At 33.8% G+C, this 16,734-nt stretch overlaps 1 protein-coding gene across 10 annotated transcripts; it reads right to left on the bottom strand.

The window, feature by feature from the left end:
• Positions 1–356: 356 nt before the first annotated feature.
• Positions 357–13,306, bottom strand: LOC125681132 (trafficking protein particle complex subunit 2-like). 10 transcript variants are annotated; one of them, XM_056154058.1, is made up of 9 exons: positions 13,156–13,302; positions 12,157–12,259; positions 10,203–10,285; positions 9,770–9,887; positions 7,507–7,668; positions 4,048–4,197; positions 2,141–2,288; positions 1,420–1,505; positions 357–598 (listed from the first exon to the last, which is right to left on the bottom strand). In XM_056154058.1, the coding sequence occupies exons 6-9, from the start codon at positions 4,141–4,143 to the stop codon at positions 500–502; spliced, it is 429 nt and encodes a 142-aa protein (XP_056010033.1). In that variant the 5' UTR covers positions 4,144–4,197; positions 7,507–7,668; positions 9,770–9,887; positions 10,203–10,285; positions 12,157–12,259; positions 13,156–13,302; the 3' UTR covers positions 357–499. The 10 variants fall into 10 exon arrangements, with proteins under 10 accessions (XP_056010033.1, XP_056010034.1, XP_056010038.1 ...); XM_056154059.1 differs by having other exon boundaries at positions 7,507–7,629; XM_056154063.1 differs by having other exon boundaries at positions 12,981–13,183.
• Between the last annotated feature and the right edge of the window lie 3,428 nt (positions 13,307–16,734).

The raw sequence follows: 16,734 nt of genomic DNA, 5'->3' as shown, positions 1-16,734 counted from the left end.
TCGGCATTTAGAAGTGAGAATCACGGGTCTTTCAAATATGACCTTAAAACGGAGGTCCCGTGTTGCTAAACGCGTTGTCACGCTATAACACTCACAGCTACGGCCATGGGCGCTTTAGCATAGGTCTAAATGGTACTTCGCCTACAGCTGGTGATGTCTCAATTGAGTGAAGAATTCTCGACGGGACGTAAAACAAACAAACAAACAAACAATTTAAAAAAAAATAAGATGACTATTTATTACTTATCCAATCTATGTATCTCTATCAGATGTCAAAGCTTGGCTGAGATTTCTAAAGAAGAAATTAGATTTATCATTACATTCTAGAATTTCTTAGTTTACAATCAAAGAAGACATTTATACAGTGATATTCATTTTTATTCATCATACAAATGTACATAACAAAGAGCAAATAACATTAATTATTGCACACAAAACAAGATGCACTGATGCCGATATCCTAGACATGCACTGATGCCGATATCCTAGACAGTTTGATTTATCCTGTTAGGTACTTTCGTCCAAATGTCTGAACTTTTTTCTCAAAAGCAGGCGACACGATTGGTTTGTTGATTTCGTAGAATGGGTTCATGGAATGCTAAAAGTTTAAGAGAAAACTAGATTAATAAACAACATTGAACACCGACAGTGGAATTGATTTTATTCCTGAGTTTAGTTTTTGATCCTTAGCTTAGTTTCCGTATATTTGTGTGTTCCTTGGTTACAACCTCTGTACATTTCATTTCTAATTTTTATCAAACATGCAGGAACAGTGCCTCATCATTATTCTTACTGGTTTTGAAAGTCAAATGTAATGTAAGATTTCAAGGTCACAGGAAAGAAAATTATGAAATTACTTGTATATAAGACATACTTCCTATCCAGTATTTGTCAATTTTTTCGGAAATGACACTTTTCTTGAAGACCTAAGATTGTACATATATTAGATCTAACGTAGAAAAAAAAAGTTTTTTGAAAGGAAATTCTGAAATTCACACATTTCCTATCTAATTTTTTTATCTAACTTTGGGAAAATGGTACTTTACAAAAATAGTTGGTTCATACTGGTTTTCAAGGTCAAATGTAAAAGTTTGGACTTCTGATTTTTTTTATGTACAAGACTGCATGCATGTGCACAGATACTGTCTTACACACAGCTCTGTGTCCTTGTTAACAAGGTTTGTTTGTTTTTTTTAAGTCAAAGGACAAGGTCGTTGGAGTACTATTGTAAATATACTTCATTGTGGGGGATGCCTTTCTTGGCACAGCCATTGTTTTATTTCATTCCCACTTGAAATATACAGGATTCCATAGAAACTAACTGTTAAAGAATGACACTAAATTCAGTTATCTAGTAAAACCATAAAAAGTTAAATATTTTCCAATTCAACATTTGCATTTAATACACACAAAACTTACCTTGATATACATTTCATACGTTTCTGTGAAGAAATTCTTTATGCCATCTTCGTTTTTTACATCATGTAACATCATAAATCTCATTCCTTTACATTCGTTAATGAAAACAATATTAATATGCAATACATATTCAAACATTTTCAAATGAAGTATGTGACAATTTTGGCAAGAATTTGTACACTTTGTTAAATCAAATTCAGTGTGCTTTATAATAAATCTTTTTATAGATATATTCAAAGTAGATTATTCACATACATAGTTAAAGTACTTAGTTTTCTCAAGCATGCAACAGTATAAAGGAACTTCACCAAGAAGGTTCTGCTTTTGGTTCTGTTTATGTGTGTTTATCTATGGACAAAATTATCTAAAAACTGTCTAGATTTTGTTCAAACTTATCACATATGATAGGTTTGCTGACTGGAAAGACGTAATCAAATTATTGAAGCAATCTGTGGATGGTTGTGGACAAAGAAAAATAGGGACCTTGGCAAAGGTCATCTTTGCAAGTCAAGTGTCCGATTCGCTTTCTCTCATCTAGATGAGAGTAAGCGAAAATTGGACACTTGGTTTGCAAAGATGGGCAAAGGTTAGCGGTCTATGAACATTCTTGTTTTACTTTGTATTACAAATTTACTTTGTATTTGTAGTCATAAAAAAATTAGGGCAAAAAAAAAAGAAAAGAAGGGCAACAGACTGATAAAATACAGAGAGAGAAGGATACGACTTGCTGTGACAAAGGCTGACACAAACCACTCATTAAATTTGTCCACAATTTTAAGGTACATGTTGTTTGTAGTCCACACTTGTTCATCTACCAGGTCCAGAGCCTCATGAGCAACAAACTGGTTCAAGTGACGATGGTCATCTTTCTAAAAATTCACACAAATATTACATAAAATACATCTACTCAAGAAATCCATGGGTCATAATTCTCACCAAATCACAAGCTTTCATCATCTTGTTGATGATATTATCATATGTTGCCATTACTAACTTGAAAATAGCTCATTAGGCATCTAAAACATTTTTTTATCAGAAAAACTCATCTGAGTCTCATTCAGGGAGCTAAAACTATTCTATGTACTCAAAATTCTTATCTACAAGTATGTACAAAACCTTCTCTCATCTAGGCTCTCCAAAAAGAGACAAGGTATTTCATAAAAAGGTGAAGATAACAAACGGTGATCAATCTCTTTAATCCTATAAAAAATACAATTTAAGAGTTGGGCAAATGCAGACCCCTGGATATACCAGAGGTGGGATCAGGTGCCTCGGAGGAGTAAGCATCCCCTGTTGACCGATCACACCCGCCATGAGCCCTTTATCTTAATCAGGTAAACGGAGTAATCCGTAGTTAAAATCAGTGTATGAAGAACTGCCTAACAATTGGTATGAAACATGTCACACAGCATTTGACCCAATTACATGCATTTGTATTCCAATATTTACCTTGAAATTATGCACTTTCACTCAAATAAGATACATGTAATTACATTTTCTACATTGAAGCCAACAGCAATTTTGTACTTCTAGAAAATCATATTTTACAATAGAAACTCCCAATTCCTGTTTCCAAAATAAACTGGTACACATTCGTCAAAATCACATTACAGGGTTTGACACTAAGGCACATCCAACCACTCGAGTCTACTAAATGATAGGTCTGGTTGGATAATACGTTGTTTTACTAGTCTGACTGGTCGTGTTGAAAAGTAAGCAAGAAACTTTATTTTAATCTGACTAACAAATACGTGTAAAAAATTAACAACACATTTGCAACAATTTTAAACTGTGTGATGACATAATCTCTATTTCTAGTTGTAATCGATAAGTCTTGGTCTGATATGATTTTTTTATAACATCTGCTCAATGTTAATCCTAAAAATGTAAAAGTGTGTAAAGTTTTGTTTTAGATAAATCGATATAAATTGAATTCACTATAATTTAAAAACAAGTTTAATTCAATGAGATGTGAGAAGTTTTTATCAATTGCATCGTAAACAGCCATTTTTCGATGTTGACACAGGAATACAGCTTCTAGTCTTCACAGAAAGATGTCCCAGAGAAAAAAGAAAAGGTAGGGAAGAAACAAAGTGGGCTTATGAAAAAGTAAAGGTAGGGAAGAAACAAAACGGGCTTATAAAAAAGAAGAGGTAGGGAAGAAACAAAGTGGGCTTATGAAAAAGTAAAGGTAGGGAAGAAACAAAGCGGGCTTATAAAAAAGAAGAGGTAGGGAAGAAACAAAGTGGGCTTATGAAAAAGAAGAGGTAGGGAAGAAACAAAGTGGGCTTATGAAAAAGTAAAGATAGCGAAGAAACAAAGCGGGCTTAAAAAACAAAGAAAAATGGTCGAGTTGTAATCTATCATCAGTTATAGGAAAAAAGCATCAATGAGACTAGCGTAATTTTTATGAGACAATGTGAATACGTTTTAGCTCAGTCTGTGATTATAAATATCAAATGGAGGAACCATCATCTTTTTTTCTGGAAAATTTGGTCAGGGCTAGTAAATGTAAGATCAGGTCTTACTATTAAAAATCATTTGAAGTAGCCCAACTGGTCTAGTGCTCAAGAAGGTAAATATCAAACCCTGCATTTGTAAATTTTATATGAAAGTCCAAATTATTACCTTAGGTTCATTGGCTCTATTAGGTGGACAAAACTCCATCTCAAATATTGGATTGTCCAAGTGTCCCACCATTACAAAGTAGTAGTTACCCGACATGATTTTCAGTAGTTTGTTTCACCTTTTCATCCTACTAAGCTTTTCAATAAAAAACTGAAAATGACAACAACAAAGCACATTTAGTGAGTACATATAACACACATGAAGCCTCTTAAAATTCCTATTACTTATTTTGAATTTAAAAACATTTCACATGTTCATATTACATGTATACTAAACTGCAACATTACCTGAAGTTGTCATGTTACATTTATAAGGCCAAATAAAATATGTATGCTTCCTATTTCACTCCCCAAAACATTTGGTAGGGTGGGTAGGTAAACATTTAATTATACTGAAACATTCTATTTGAAATCTTAATTTTTGGACATACTTTGAATACATGTCTATATACATTACAATTACTATTCAAACATTTTGAAGATCAATAGTACTGTAGTTAAAATGTAAATCAGAGAAACTCAAATGCAAAAAGAAAAAAATTCTGAATTTTTATTTTATTTATATATATTGTCAATATAATATTTAGGGTAGGCAGCAAAAAGGTAGGTAGGGTCAGGAAACTGGAAACGCGCATTTATCTTATTTTGGCCTAGAGATAATCTCAAAACTGCCGATGTAGCTATTTCTACCTTCACGTATCTAATGGGTATTAAAACCTACTGATTGTGAAGCACATTTTTCTACCTTCACGTAACTAATGGGTATTAAAACCTACTGATTGTGAAGCACATTTTTCTACCTTCACGTAACTAATGGGTATTAAAACCTACTGATTGTGAAGCACATTTTTCTACCTTCACGTAACTAATGGGTATTAAAACCTACTGATTGTGAAGCACATTTTTCTACCTTCACAAATCTAATGGGTATTAAAACCTACTGATTGTGAAGCACATTTTTCTACCTTCACAAATCTAATGGGTATTAAAACCTACTGATTGTGAAGCACATTTTTCTACCTTCACGTAACTAATGGGTATTAAAACCTACTGATTGTGAAGCACATTTTTCTACCTTCACAAATCTAATGGGTATTAAAACCTACTGATTGTGAAGCACATTTTTCTACCTTCACGTAACTAATGGGTATTAATACCTACTGATTGTGAAGCACATTTTTCTACCTTCACGTAACTAATGGGTATTAAAACCTACTGATTGTGAAGCACATTTTTCTACCTTCACGTAACTAATGGGTATTAAAACCTACTGATTGTGAAGCACATTTTTCTACCTTCACGTAACTAATGGGTATTAAAACCTACTGATTGTGAAGCACATTTTTCTACCTTCACAAATCTAATGGGTATTAAAACCTACTGATTGTGAAGCACATTTTTCTACCTTCACGTAACTAATGGGTATTAATACCTACTGATTGTGAAGCACATTTTTCTACCTTCACGTAACTAATGGGTATTAATACCTACTGATTGTGAAGCACATTTTTCTACCTTCACGTAACTAATGGGTATTAATACCTACTGATTGTGAAGCACATTTTTCTACCTTCACGTAACTAATGGGTATTAAAACCTACTGATTGTGAAGCACATTTTTCTACCTTCACGTAACTAATGGGTATTAAAACCTACTGATTGTGAAGCACATTTTTCTACCTTCACGTAACTAATGGGTATTAAAACCTACTGATTGTGAAGCACATTTTTCTACCTTCACAAATCTAATGGGTATTAAAACCTACTGATTGTGAAGCACATTTTTCTACCTTCACGTAACTAATGGGTATTAATACCTACTGATTGTGAAGCACATTTTTCTACCTTCACGTAACTAATGGGTATTAATACCTACTGATTGTGAAGCACATTTTTCTACCTTCACGTAACTAATGGGTATTAATACCTACTGATTGTGAAGCACATTTTTCTACCTTCACGTAACTAATGGGTATTAAAACCTACTGATTGTGAAGCACATTTTTCTACCTTCACAAATCTAATGGGTATTAAAACCTACTGATTGTGAAGCACATTTTTCTACCTTCACGTAACTAATGGGTATTAATACCTACTGATTGTGAAGCACATTTTTCTACCTTCACAAATCTAATGGGTATTAAAACCTACTGATTGTGAAGCACATTCTTCTACCTTCACATAACTAATGGGTATTAAAACCTACTGATTGTGAAGCACATTTTTCTACCTTCACGTAACTAATGGGTATTAAAACCTACTGATTGTGAAGCACATTTTTATCAATTTCATATTTACTCTGGGAATATGGCCCATGGTTAGACAGATTTTGTCCATTTCGAAATAGACATTAGAATGCCAACTTTACTGGAAATTTAGAGATTCATTTACTTACAAGTAATGATATCACCCAGAAAGCTCCAAGAATCAAGCATCCAAAAAATTACTCCTATCTGGAGTAAAAAATCTCCAAAATCCCTTTATCAAGGCGAAAATTTGAAACAGTAACAAAAGAAGCCATTCTTCATTATCCCTGGTTTTGTTGTTGGTTTTTTGGGGGTTTTGTTTTTTATTGATTAACTGAATTACATGTAGCAAGCATCGATGATCAGCTTCTATTCAATTACAAATACACTGTAAAAATTCTTTGAATGTACTGCATGGTTTTTTTTAAATTAGTTTCTTGTAATTTATTTTGCCTCAATCTATATTCTTTCACTCTCATATTTCCAGTCAATATTCATGTAACATGATTAACATTAGATTTTGGCTAGTTAATGTATTTCAATGCTGGCTTGAATGGACTAAACAGTACTTATTACTTAATAGTATAGAAAAAGTTAATGAAGTTCACAATGAAAGTAAGCAAAATAGCTACAAGGAGTAGATTGAAATACTGCACTTAGGTTGGTAAATATACCTCAAGAGTTAGAAATTATCATAATTTTAGTACTGGACCATTAACTGATTAAGTAGCAAATTAAAACAAGAAAGACCTACTTAACTTGATTTATGATAAATGTAACAGGAAGGAAGGGAGAAAACGCAACAGACTAGATCAAGATTCGAACCCGGGGCCCCTAAATCTCCAGTCTCTACCAAATGAGCTATCTGGCCACTGGCGATCAAACCTGGCTGACCGTTACATTCCTCCCTCCTTATATTGTCTTCACACCTGAAGACATCAACCCAGGATCTTAATCTCCTGGCAGGCATTTTCACCTGTCAGTTCAGGGGGCTGGTCTATGGCACTAAATATGACAGGAAGGGAGAAAATGCAACGGACCAGACAAGGATTTGAACCCAGATCCCTTGAGACTCTAGTCATGTGGGTGCTCTACCAACTGAGCTAACTGGCCACCGGCGATCAAGCCCAGCTGACCACTACATAAATATAAACCAAACAAATTATATGTATAATCTACAGTCTAAAATTCATAGTGACAAATTAGTAACCTACTTCCTCTTTTCCAAGGGGGCGGTAAATCTAGTACTGCCGACTCCCGACGGTCCCGGATTGCGATGTTTTAAAGATAATATTAAAACCGGCCAAGAGAATTACTTCATACTTCTCGGGAACAATCTTTAGGTCCAAATTGATTCACAGAATTAAAAAAAAAACCTATAACAATAAGTATAAATTCTTAAACTTGAAATGTCACCTACTCAAAAGCGGTAAATCTAGTACTGTGTTATAAATACAAAAACCGAAAACGGTCACTTTTCATTCAATGCATGATTTAAAAAGATACTTAAAAACATGATTTAAAAAGAAAAAACGATGTTGAATAAATCTTTATGTTTTACTAGAAGTATTTCTTCTTTTTCACAGTTTTAATGATTTCAAAATATACATGTAGGCCTATATAGTGTACTGCCGACTCCCGATGGTCCTGGATTGTTTATAGATAATATCAAAACCGACCAACAGAATAACTTCATTCTTCTCGGGAACAATCTTTATGTCCAAATTGATCCACACAATAAAAAAACCCAATGATATATAGATAAATTCTTAAACTTGAAATGTTGCCTCCTCAAAAGTGGTCATTTACAACCAATTTTCCACTTCGGATGAAAGTGAAAACCTTTACATAGCAAATTATTTTAATATACCACCTGATGCGAGGCAAACCGCATTGCCTATAAATTTTGAACAACAAGTCCTACGTGTAATAAATTTTTCGGGGGGGGGGGGAGGGGGGTGTTAATAGGGGCAAATCAATAAAAAAAAAAAAAAAAGACATTTCGAAATTACAAGGGGTGTTCTATTATTTAAGAGAAAATCTATTATTTAAAAATATTATATATTTGTATCTAAAATCAAATGTTTTTATTATATTTTCTAAACTCGGGTTTGATTTTTCTTTCTTCCCCAGCAAAACAATTATCTAATAAGAATTTTGAAGGACCAATTTTACATGTACATAAAGAAATTAATTTATCTTTTAGTTCTGTCAGCCAAGTTTAATAGTTCCAGAACAACAAAAAGTAGCGATAGTGGCATTTTATATTTACCAAAAGTTCGAACTGAATATTATAAACGGTCTTTTAAGGTATCCTCCACAATTTTATGGAATCAGTTGCCTGAGTCTGTCAGAAGCTGTGGTTCTATTACATCTTTTAAATCAGCATATTTGCAGCATTATTACTCAAATAAGTGATATATAGATATGATGCATATGTATATGGTTTTTTGGGGGTTTTTTTCCCCCAGTGATATCGTGTGTATATTTTATGTATATATTTTATATTATGTTATCTATTTTTCTAATCTCTCATTTATCTGTCTGTGAATATGTTTTATACAGGACCACAATGTAAACTAGTCATACTGTCTAAATAAAAGAATTTATTATTATTATTATCTTGATTTTCTAATGATTAAAATTTACACATATTAAGGCTCAGAATTTGTTATATAACTGTTAATTAAATAATCAAAACATTGTTAAAAATCATATATCAACAAAATCATATACATTTTGAATATTTTCTGTTATTAAAAAAAAGAATTAGATACCGTATCTTTTATTTTTATTCTTATTAAATAGAATTATTTTTTGCGATAAATAAACGTACATTGAACCAAAATAGAACACATGATTTAGTACTTTTGACTAAAAAAAACCCATAACAAATAGAACAATATGTAAAATAGAATATTTCTTCAAGACAATTAGTAATAAATGTGTAATTAAAATTCATCAAATTAAATTTAATTTGTAATGAGGGCTCTGCGGTAGAACTACGTCCACGTTGTAGAATCGGGGAAAACACATAATTTACACATGTATGTGGCTTAGAGTTCTGCCATAACTTAGAAACACAAAGAATGCCTAATAATGGTAAATTTTATTAATTTTTAAAAGTAATTTGTTTCCGTTATAATGGTAATTTTCTTTGGATCATATTAATTGTGTTATGAGCTATGTTTGTAACCGTAACTGTATCGGTGTCCGTTTTCGGTTTTGTATTTATAACACAGTACTAGATTTACCGCTTTTGAGTAGGTGACATTTCAAGTTTAAGAATTTATACTTATTATTATTGTTTTTTTTTAATTGTGTGAATCAATTTGGACATAAAGATTGTTCCCGAGAAGTATGAAGTAATTCTGTTGGCCAGTTTTAATATTATCTTTAAAACATCGCAATCCGGGACCATCGGGAGTCGGGAGTACTAGATTTACCGCCCACCTTTTCCAAGTTGTAAATAGTTACCTATATATTTGCTAACTACTAGCACTGCACTTCAATATCAAGTAGAATTTATATATCTGCTAACTACTAGCACTGCACTTTAATGTCTAGTAGAAGCTGCTACATTTGTAATAAGTCCCTGCAATCACAGGAGTTTGAAATTTTATCAATAAACTGATATAGTCAATACGCCTAAATTGGGCTAAAATTCACTCGATTGACAAAGTCATGAGCAATTATGCGTTAGCATAGCGAATAGCGAAATTCTCGATTTCTCCAAAACGGAGTTTCACTCCTGTTCGCTATGCTATTGCTAACGCATAGCTCATGGCTTGGTCAATCGAGTGAATTTTATTGACTTTAGTCTTTATCTGTTTATCGATAAAACTCCTATTCTCAAAACAAATTAAATAATACGAAAATAAGAAACTCTTATTTGAAAAATGAAACTTACTTGTGTAACAAAATTTGAGCGTATGTGACCGTAATTCAGTATTACACAAACTGTTTCAGTCAATCAGTGTTTGAACTTTGTTACTGAAAAAATGGAGGAAACTCGAATTGAATGTATTGAAAATATGGTATTTTGATCCCGATCTATATCTGAACGATCGACAACTCTATCACTCTGCAACAAAAATCAAATATATACCTTTTTATTTTTAAAACAACAACAACAACAACAAAACATGTAATAAAATTCTGGAACACAAACTAAAAGATAATCATCAGGAAAATTATCCTTTTACAGTAAAAATGTTAATTTAACTGATTATAATCACAGAATGAACTCTAGTAAATCAAAAGTTAGGTCTAGTGTTAATGAACTGTACATTAAAACTCCAAACCACCACCCGGGTAACACTAGGCATTTCTATTTACGTTGTTATAATGTAATACTCCCAGACACCAACCCCCACTGCCTCTTTCTACTCAAATTAGAAGGGGGAGCCAAACGGAAAGCTGTCTTGAACAAATGGAAAAGTGAAAAGAAAAGAAAAGCATAAAAATAAAATGTAATACGAGATATGTATATATTTAACTCCCTTTTAACCATTTCAGATGGATACGAGGTTCCGTTGCCTCAACTCATCATAAATCACACAAGACAGTTTATGTTTCATAAATTTATTAACAATATATAACAACTGTCTAATGGAAGAGAGGATGTTATGATCTATAAATGTGTAAAAAGGAGTAGTGGACTTTAACGTTGAATTAAGGGTAATAAAAAGATGAAGCCGAATACTTGTTCAAATATCTAGACCTTGACACAAAGGAAAAGGAATATATACTAACCTAGGAAAGGTTAGAGGAAGATGTACAGTTCATCGATAAATGAGAGTGTTCGAGTAAATATACGAATCGTGTAACCTATCAAATCAAAGATACTATATATAGAACCTCTAGCCAATCGAAATGAATATAACAACTACAATTTAGGAAAATAAACCAAACTCGATCAAAATAAAGGAACGGTAGAAAATCTGTAACGATATTTGTTGATTCTATTACAAAAGTAATTGGTCACTGAAAAAAGGTACGGATGTGGGACAATAGGCTCATTAAAATAATGGATCCCCTGGGCCCCCACCAGGGCTTTGCTGGACCCACTGGGGGCATCAAGGCGGTCCCCAGACCCCCTGCCTCATAAAGTTGCGCCCCCCCCCCCCTCCCCACCGCAATTCCTGGATCCGCCCCTGGCGGTACTTACATCTATTTCACAAAAACTTAATTAACTCACCGTTTTATACAGGTGAGTCAGTGGACAGTCCCAAACACTTCTTGTCAGAATTTTTAAATTATACAGATACATGTGAGATGTACTATATATTGCCTGTTTTTGATATGTTTCTCTTTAATCGTATCCATAAGTTACAGCGAGCGTGATTGGTAATTGATACACAGAAAGTGTAAATATCATTCTTTGTCCACATACGTACTATAATAATCATATATCTATTTTGTATGTCTTTATATGTACGCTTTCATTCTACTTTGCATCCAGATTTCAATTCAAATATTCATATAATTTACAAGTTCTATCTTCTTCATATAGTGATTAGATATTATGTAAATGATGTTTAGTAAACATCTCATGCACAAGAATGGACACCAGGATTTATATAAGCCTATGACTTGTTTCCTAATCTGATATATTCACACTGTTTGTTTGTATAATGATACTAACATCGAATAAATAAAATAATCCTATAAATTGGTGTTGTCTCTCACCTCATACACAAACTGTAAACTACTTAAAGTACATACAGATTATATTGGCTTGGGCGTGGGGGTGGGTGTGGGGTGGGGTAGCTATATGCAAAACATGTAATTGTAAAGTATTTCGTTTCTATATGTCAAATGCTAATGTATGAACGCGAGAGTGATATTGAAATATGTATTACCTTTCTGCAGATCGTGAAATTGGAAATGAATGAAACAGCAAAAATCACCAGAATAATCAAAAGCGGAACAAGGAATCCTAAAATAGTTAACATCCTCAAAAGCCTGCAAAAGAAATTGACATAAATTTCTGTTGTAAAGCTTCAAAATTTCCAAAACTCGAATATTTTCCAGAAATTTTGATTCCCAAAAATTCAGACTTATGAATAGCATCTATTATACTATATATTTTTTATGAACAGTTTTCGGATGAGTAACAATTGCTAATTTCGAGGTTGGTCAATGAGTTCAGGTATACCTCATCTATGTCTGGGTTCTCGATTTATTTTCACATTTTCTAACAAAGTCGCGTCAAAATTATCATAAGCATTATTCATATGATATAAAATGGGTTTGGTATGCCTTACAAGAGGGGGGGGGGGGGGTGAGAAAGATAATATATAGAACAAAATTGCAAACATACAAACCATCCAAAAGCTTAGGAGTAAAGACAGTAGGACTGCAGCCATCTCCACTCTCTCTCTCTCTCTCTCTCTCTCGTACACTTCACCGCTGATGTGCAATTCTGATCGATATTATTTTTATGTTCATGATGGGGGGGGGGGGTGAATTTTTTACATACATCATGTACATAAAAAGAACATAGGCACACTTAAAAAAATTCTAATCCCAGTTTTCTCTTGTCCATTTACTATTTCCTCTGTCTGCAATAAAATATCCTACTATGAATATACATGGAAGTGAGGAAATGATATAGTACAAAATCAATAGTCTTCAGCTAGTGCACACATCACTAGCAGGTGAGAACATTTGTAAGAATGCTTACCTTGTTAAATTAACCATCACATATGCTCCTTTTCTTTTTGACTTTATTCACATTATTCATAATAGAAGGTACAAATCATTGATGGGCATTCATCTTCTATATTGTATATACTATATTAAGGAAGTGCGGTTGTTAATTAAATAATAATGCCCCACGGGTAAACATTTACACTTACCTAATTTCTCTACATAGTTAACCGAATAACACTTCTGTAGACCCTCAAACCAGCGGGTTGTGTACACACATAAATATAAATAAATTATTGCGTAACATGTTCAATGGCACTGTGAACTATTTACATCTCCACAGTTAGATAAAATGAACTTCACTCGTGTCAAATCATATCTGATCGCATGCTTATTAGTCTATGCCGAGTTGGGACACGTTTTGTTATTGAACAGACTTTATTTTCCCAAGCAATATACATGTATATATGTCTCGAAAAAGATATAGAGCTGACCAGGCGAAGAAATCTGATTTCAATAGATAAGCCTGCAGCAGGAGCTAACAGATTACTTAAAGGAGGATGTACATGCTGCCTGTACTAATACTTTTCAAACAAAGAGTGTTTCTTCACGTTTAGAATACTGCATTGTGCAGCGTAACATGCAGGGACGGATACAAAGGGGGCGGGGATTCAAAACCCCACCACCACCCCACCCACCCCCTACGCCCACCCGAGATTAGTTAAAATTTTGCCAATTTCTACGCAGTTTCAGTTGTAATATATCAAGTGTTGGGCCTGGAGTTTTTAGTTTTACATCAGGTGGACCCCCTCCCCATTTTCTCACCTGTCACTGCGATAAATACACTATCGTCGTGATAGGACACGATTCCTGTTTTCTCCAGATAATGCAGACATCTAAGTCATATCTTCAACACTAGGGAAGAGGGCAGCGTAATAAGTGCAGAATTGTTGTCTTTTTGACGGGGGGGGGGGGGGGGGGGGGTTGCTTTGCATTAAGCGTCATGTGTGGTTTATAAGTGTTTGCAAAAATTACATGATACAAGGTTTCTAGGAGCAGAATACCGGTATCTGTTTCTCGAAGGCATTCATAGAATCAATGCTAGAATGTTGTCGTACCTTCTGTCGGAAACTTATGACCACTCCCTATATGGTTTTATGGTGTGTATATATATATATATACTAAATGAAACCCCGCACAAGCGCGGGAAATAATCACAATTAATGGTATTGCATAAGGAAGGGCCTTTTTATGTTTAAATTGTTGCGCACATGAAATAAATGAACAGTATCTTTAATTCAAATGAATTCTTAAAAACATTATTTGAATAATAGCGTGCATTAGTTATGTTATGTTTATTGATATCATATACGGTAGATAAAACTCGATTATTAGGAAGTTATTTGGAGCTCCTTATGTAACATAAATGATCTCTCTCCGTATCGAAAATTAGATAATGATTTTACGAATGCAATATTGCAATTCGTCATGCCGGATAGTTGACCAAAGACAAAATGAACGGTCTTTCAAAATTTGAAACTCAGTATCGCGAATGTGTTTATAATGGTAGTTCTTGGCTTACGGGCAAAATTATGAATACAAGTCGTTTCTTCTCGTCAAACGCAATAATCGATTTCAAACATAATGCACTATATGAATGACAAACGGAAAAACTGCTGCATTTTAAACAGTGGCCTAATTTCCAGGACATTATCAAGTATTGTACAACCTAATTTTGGTAAAGTGTTTTAACTTTAAAGTTATGAGGCGCAAACTTCCCAGAACAGTCCCGGACCATTCAATATTTGACGTATTGGACAGTCCCCCCCCCCCCCCCCCCCCCCCCCGACTTAATACATGTACTTACTTTCAAGATCTGTGTCATCACAAAAAATGTTCAACCAAAGTAAAAACTTTTTTGTGTTTATCCATGGGTTTGTACACATCAATAACTGTTAAAAAATTACTACAGAAAGTCATAACAGCAACGTCTATATAATCACGGGGGGGGGGGGGGGATAGAACATCGAAAATATCAGAGGAATATCCAATCTAATTAAAATCAGATCTTTTCTAACCGTTACACTCCACTGTTATACTCCAGTGTAACGGTTAGAGAAGATCTGATTTTAGTTAGATTGTACTCCAGTGTAACGGTTAGAGAAGATCTGATTTTAGTTAGATTGTACTCCAGTGTAACGGTTAGAGAAGATCTGATTTTAGTTAGATTGTACTCCAGTGTAACGGTTAGAGAAGATCTGATTTTAGTTAGATTGTACTCCAGTGTAACGGTTAGAGAAGATCTGATTTTAGTTAGATTGTACTCCAGTGTAACGGTTAGAGAAGATCTGATTTTAGTTAGATTGTACTCCAGTGTAACGGTTAGAGAAGATCTGATTTTAGTTAGATTGTACTCCAGTGTAACGGTTAGAGAAGATCTGATTTTAGTTAGATTGTACTCCAGTGTAACGGTTAGAGAAGATCTGATTTTAGTTAGATTGTACTCCAGTGTAACGGTTAGAGAAGATCTGATTTTAGGTAGATTGTTTTCCAGTGTAACGGTTAGAGAAGATCTGATTTTAGGTAGATTGTTTTCCAGTGTAACGGTTAGAGAAGATCTGATTTTAGTTAGATTGTACTCCAGTGTAACGGTTAGAGAAGATCTGATTTTAAATAGATTGTATTCGTACAAGTCTTCCTAATTTTTATACGTTTTATTTGAACGTTAATTGAACTATGTAATGTTAGAATGACTTATAGACTCAATGGGTTGGGTGCAACTAAAATTGTTCTTATATCTATACTGCAATATGTATGTATAATTAATACATGTATATTGTGCACATAATTTTACTTCTTGAGAAATTTAAAGAAACATTTTTTTTTCATTTATAATTATATAAATTGTAATGCTTGCTATGTTGACAGTATTCTGATGGGAATGTTTTCTATGGTAACTGTAGTTTAAGATAATGTCCGTATGATATACTTTAGAGAAAATATTGACAAACGTGTTTGTTCTTAATTTATATCATAACATTGTTTAGAAGTGACTTCAAAATGTGTGCATCAATGATTTCCAAGTGTAAGAAATGAATGAAATTAAATGTGACATGTTGGGTAGACTACACATTTGGGAGTCTCGTGTTTGCAGGAACAAACCATCCCCAAATAACAAAACACAACCCTTCCCTTTTTTTAACACACGTTCAGAAACAATACTGTCAAAGTCCCCCTGCAAGCTGTTGAACGAGAGAGATATAGGTAATACAACGTGTAATGTGGAGAACATTATATATAACGGCCATTCAACCCTTCAGTGAGGAGAGAAGTGCTCTATGAGGACAGATGACCGACATAATTTGAAATGATTTTGGATGGGGGGGGGGGGGGGGGGGGGGGCGCACAAGCACAGGGGCTCGGCTGTCAGATCATGAGTATTGAAGTTTTGTATTATTTGTTCCCGCGAATAAAAAATCCTATTCATAAAATCTACCACCAAAATCCGCCTTTTTCGTGGTTTTAAGAAGGTGCATTAATTAAGTACTTTTTAAAGTGTACATATATGTTAAAATCGACGAAAAAAGCGGAGTTTGGTGGATGATTTTATTTAGATATAATTCAATATTCGGGAACAAATAACATAAAACTAAAATATCTGATAACCGAGTCCCCTTACCTGTGGGGACAAGTGGGTGGGGACATGCCCCTGCTGATTTTTTTTCTTCTCTAAAACATTCACAATTCGAGATCGAGAGAGAGATTAACATTTTCAATCGGGATCGAAC

Source organism: Ostrea edulis, chromosome 2 (genome assembly GCF_947568905.1).
Source record: "Ostrea edulis chromosome 2, xbOstEdul1.1, whole genome shotgun sequence".
NCBI lineage: Eukaryota > Metazoa > Mollusca > Bivalvia > Ostreida > Ostreidae > Ostrea > Ostrea edulis.
The sequence above is the reverse complement of the archived record's forward strand: the minus strand, read 5'-3'. Positions and strand labels throughout refer to the sequence as shown.

What these genes read in the sequence shown, in the direction of transcription:
- LOC125681132 (XM_056154056.1), bottom strand. Translation starts at nt 4,143, where the DNA reads ATGTCGGGTAACTACTACTTTGTAATGGTGGGACACTTGGACAATCCA. An exon ending in ATAGAGCCAATGAACCTAAG is followed by an intron (nt 2,289 to 4,047) that starts GTAATAATTTGG and finishes GTGAATTTTTAG; the next exon opens with AAAGATGACCATCGTCACTT. An exon ending in AGCCTTTGTCACAGCAAGTC is followed by an intron (nt 1,506 to 2,140) that starts GTATCCTTCTCT and finishes ACGAATGTAAAG; the next exon opens with GAATGAGATTTATGATGTTA.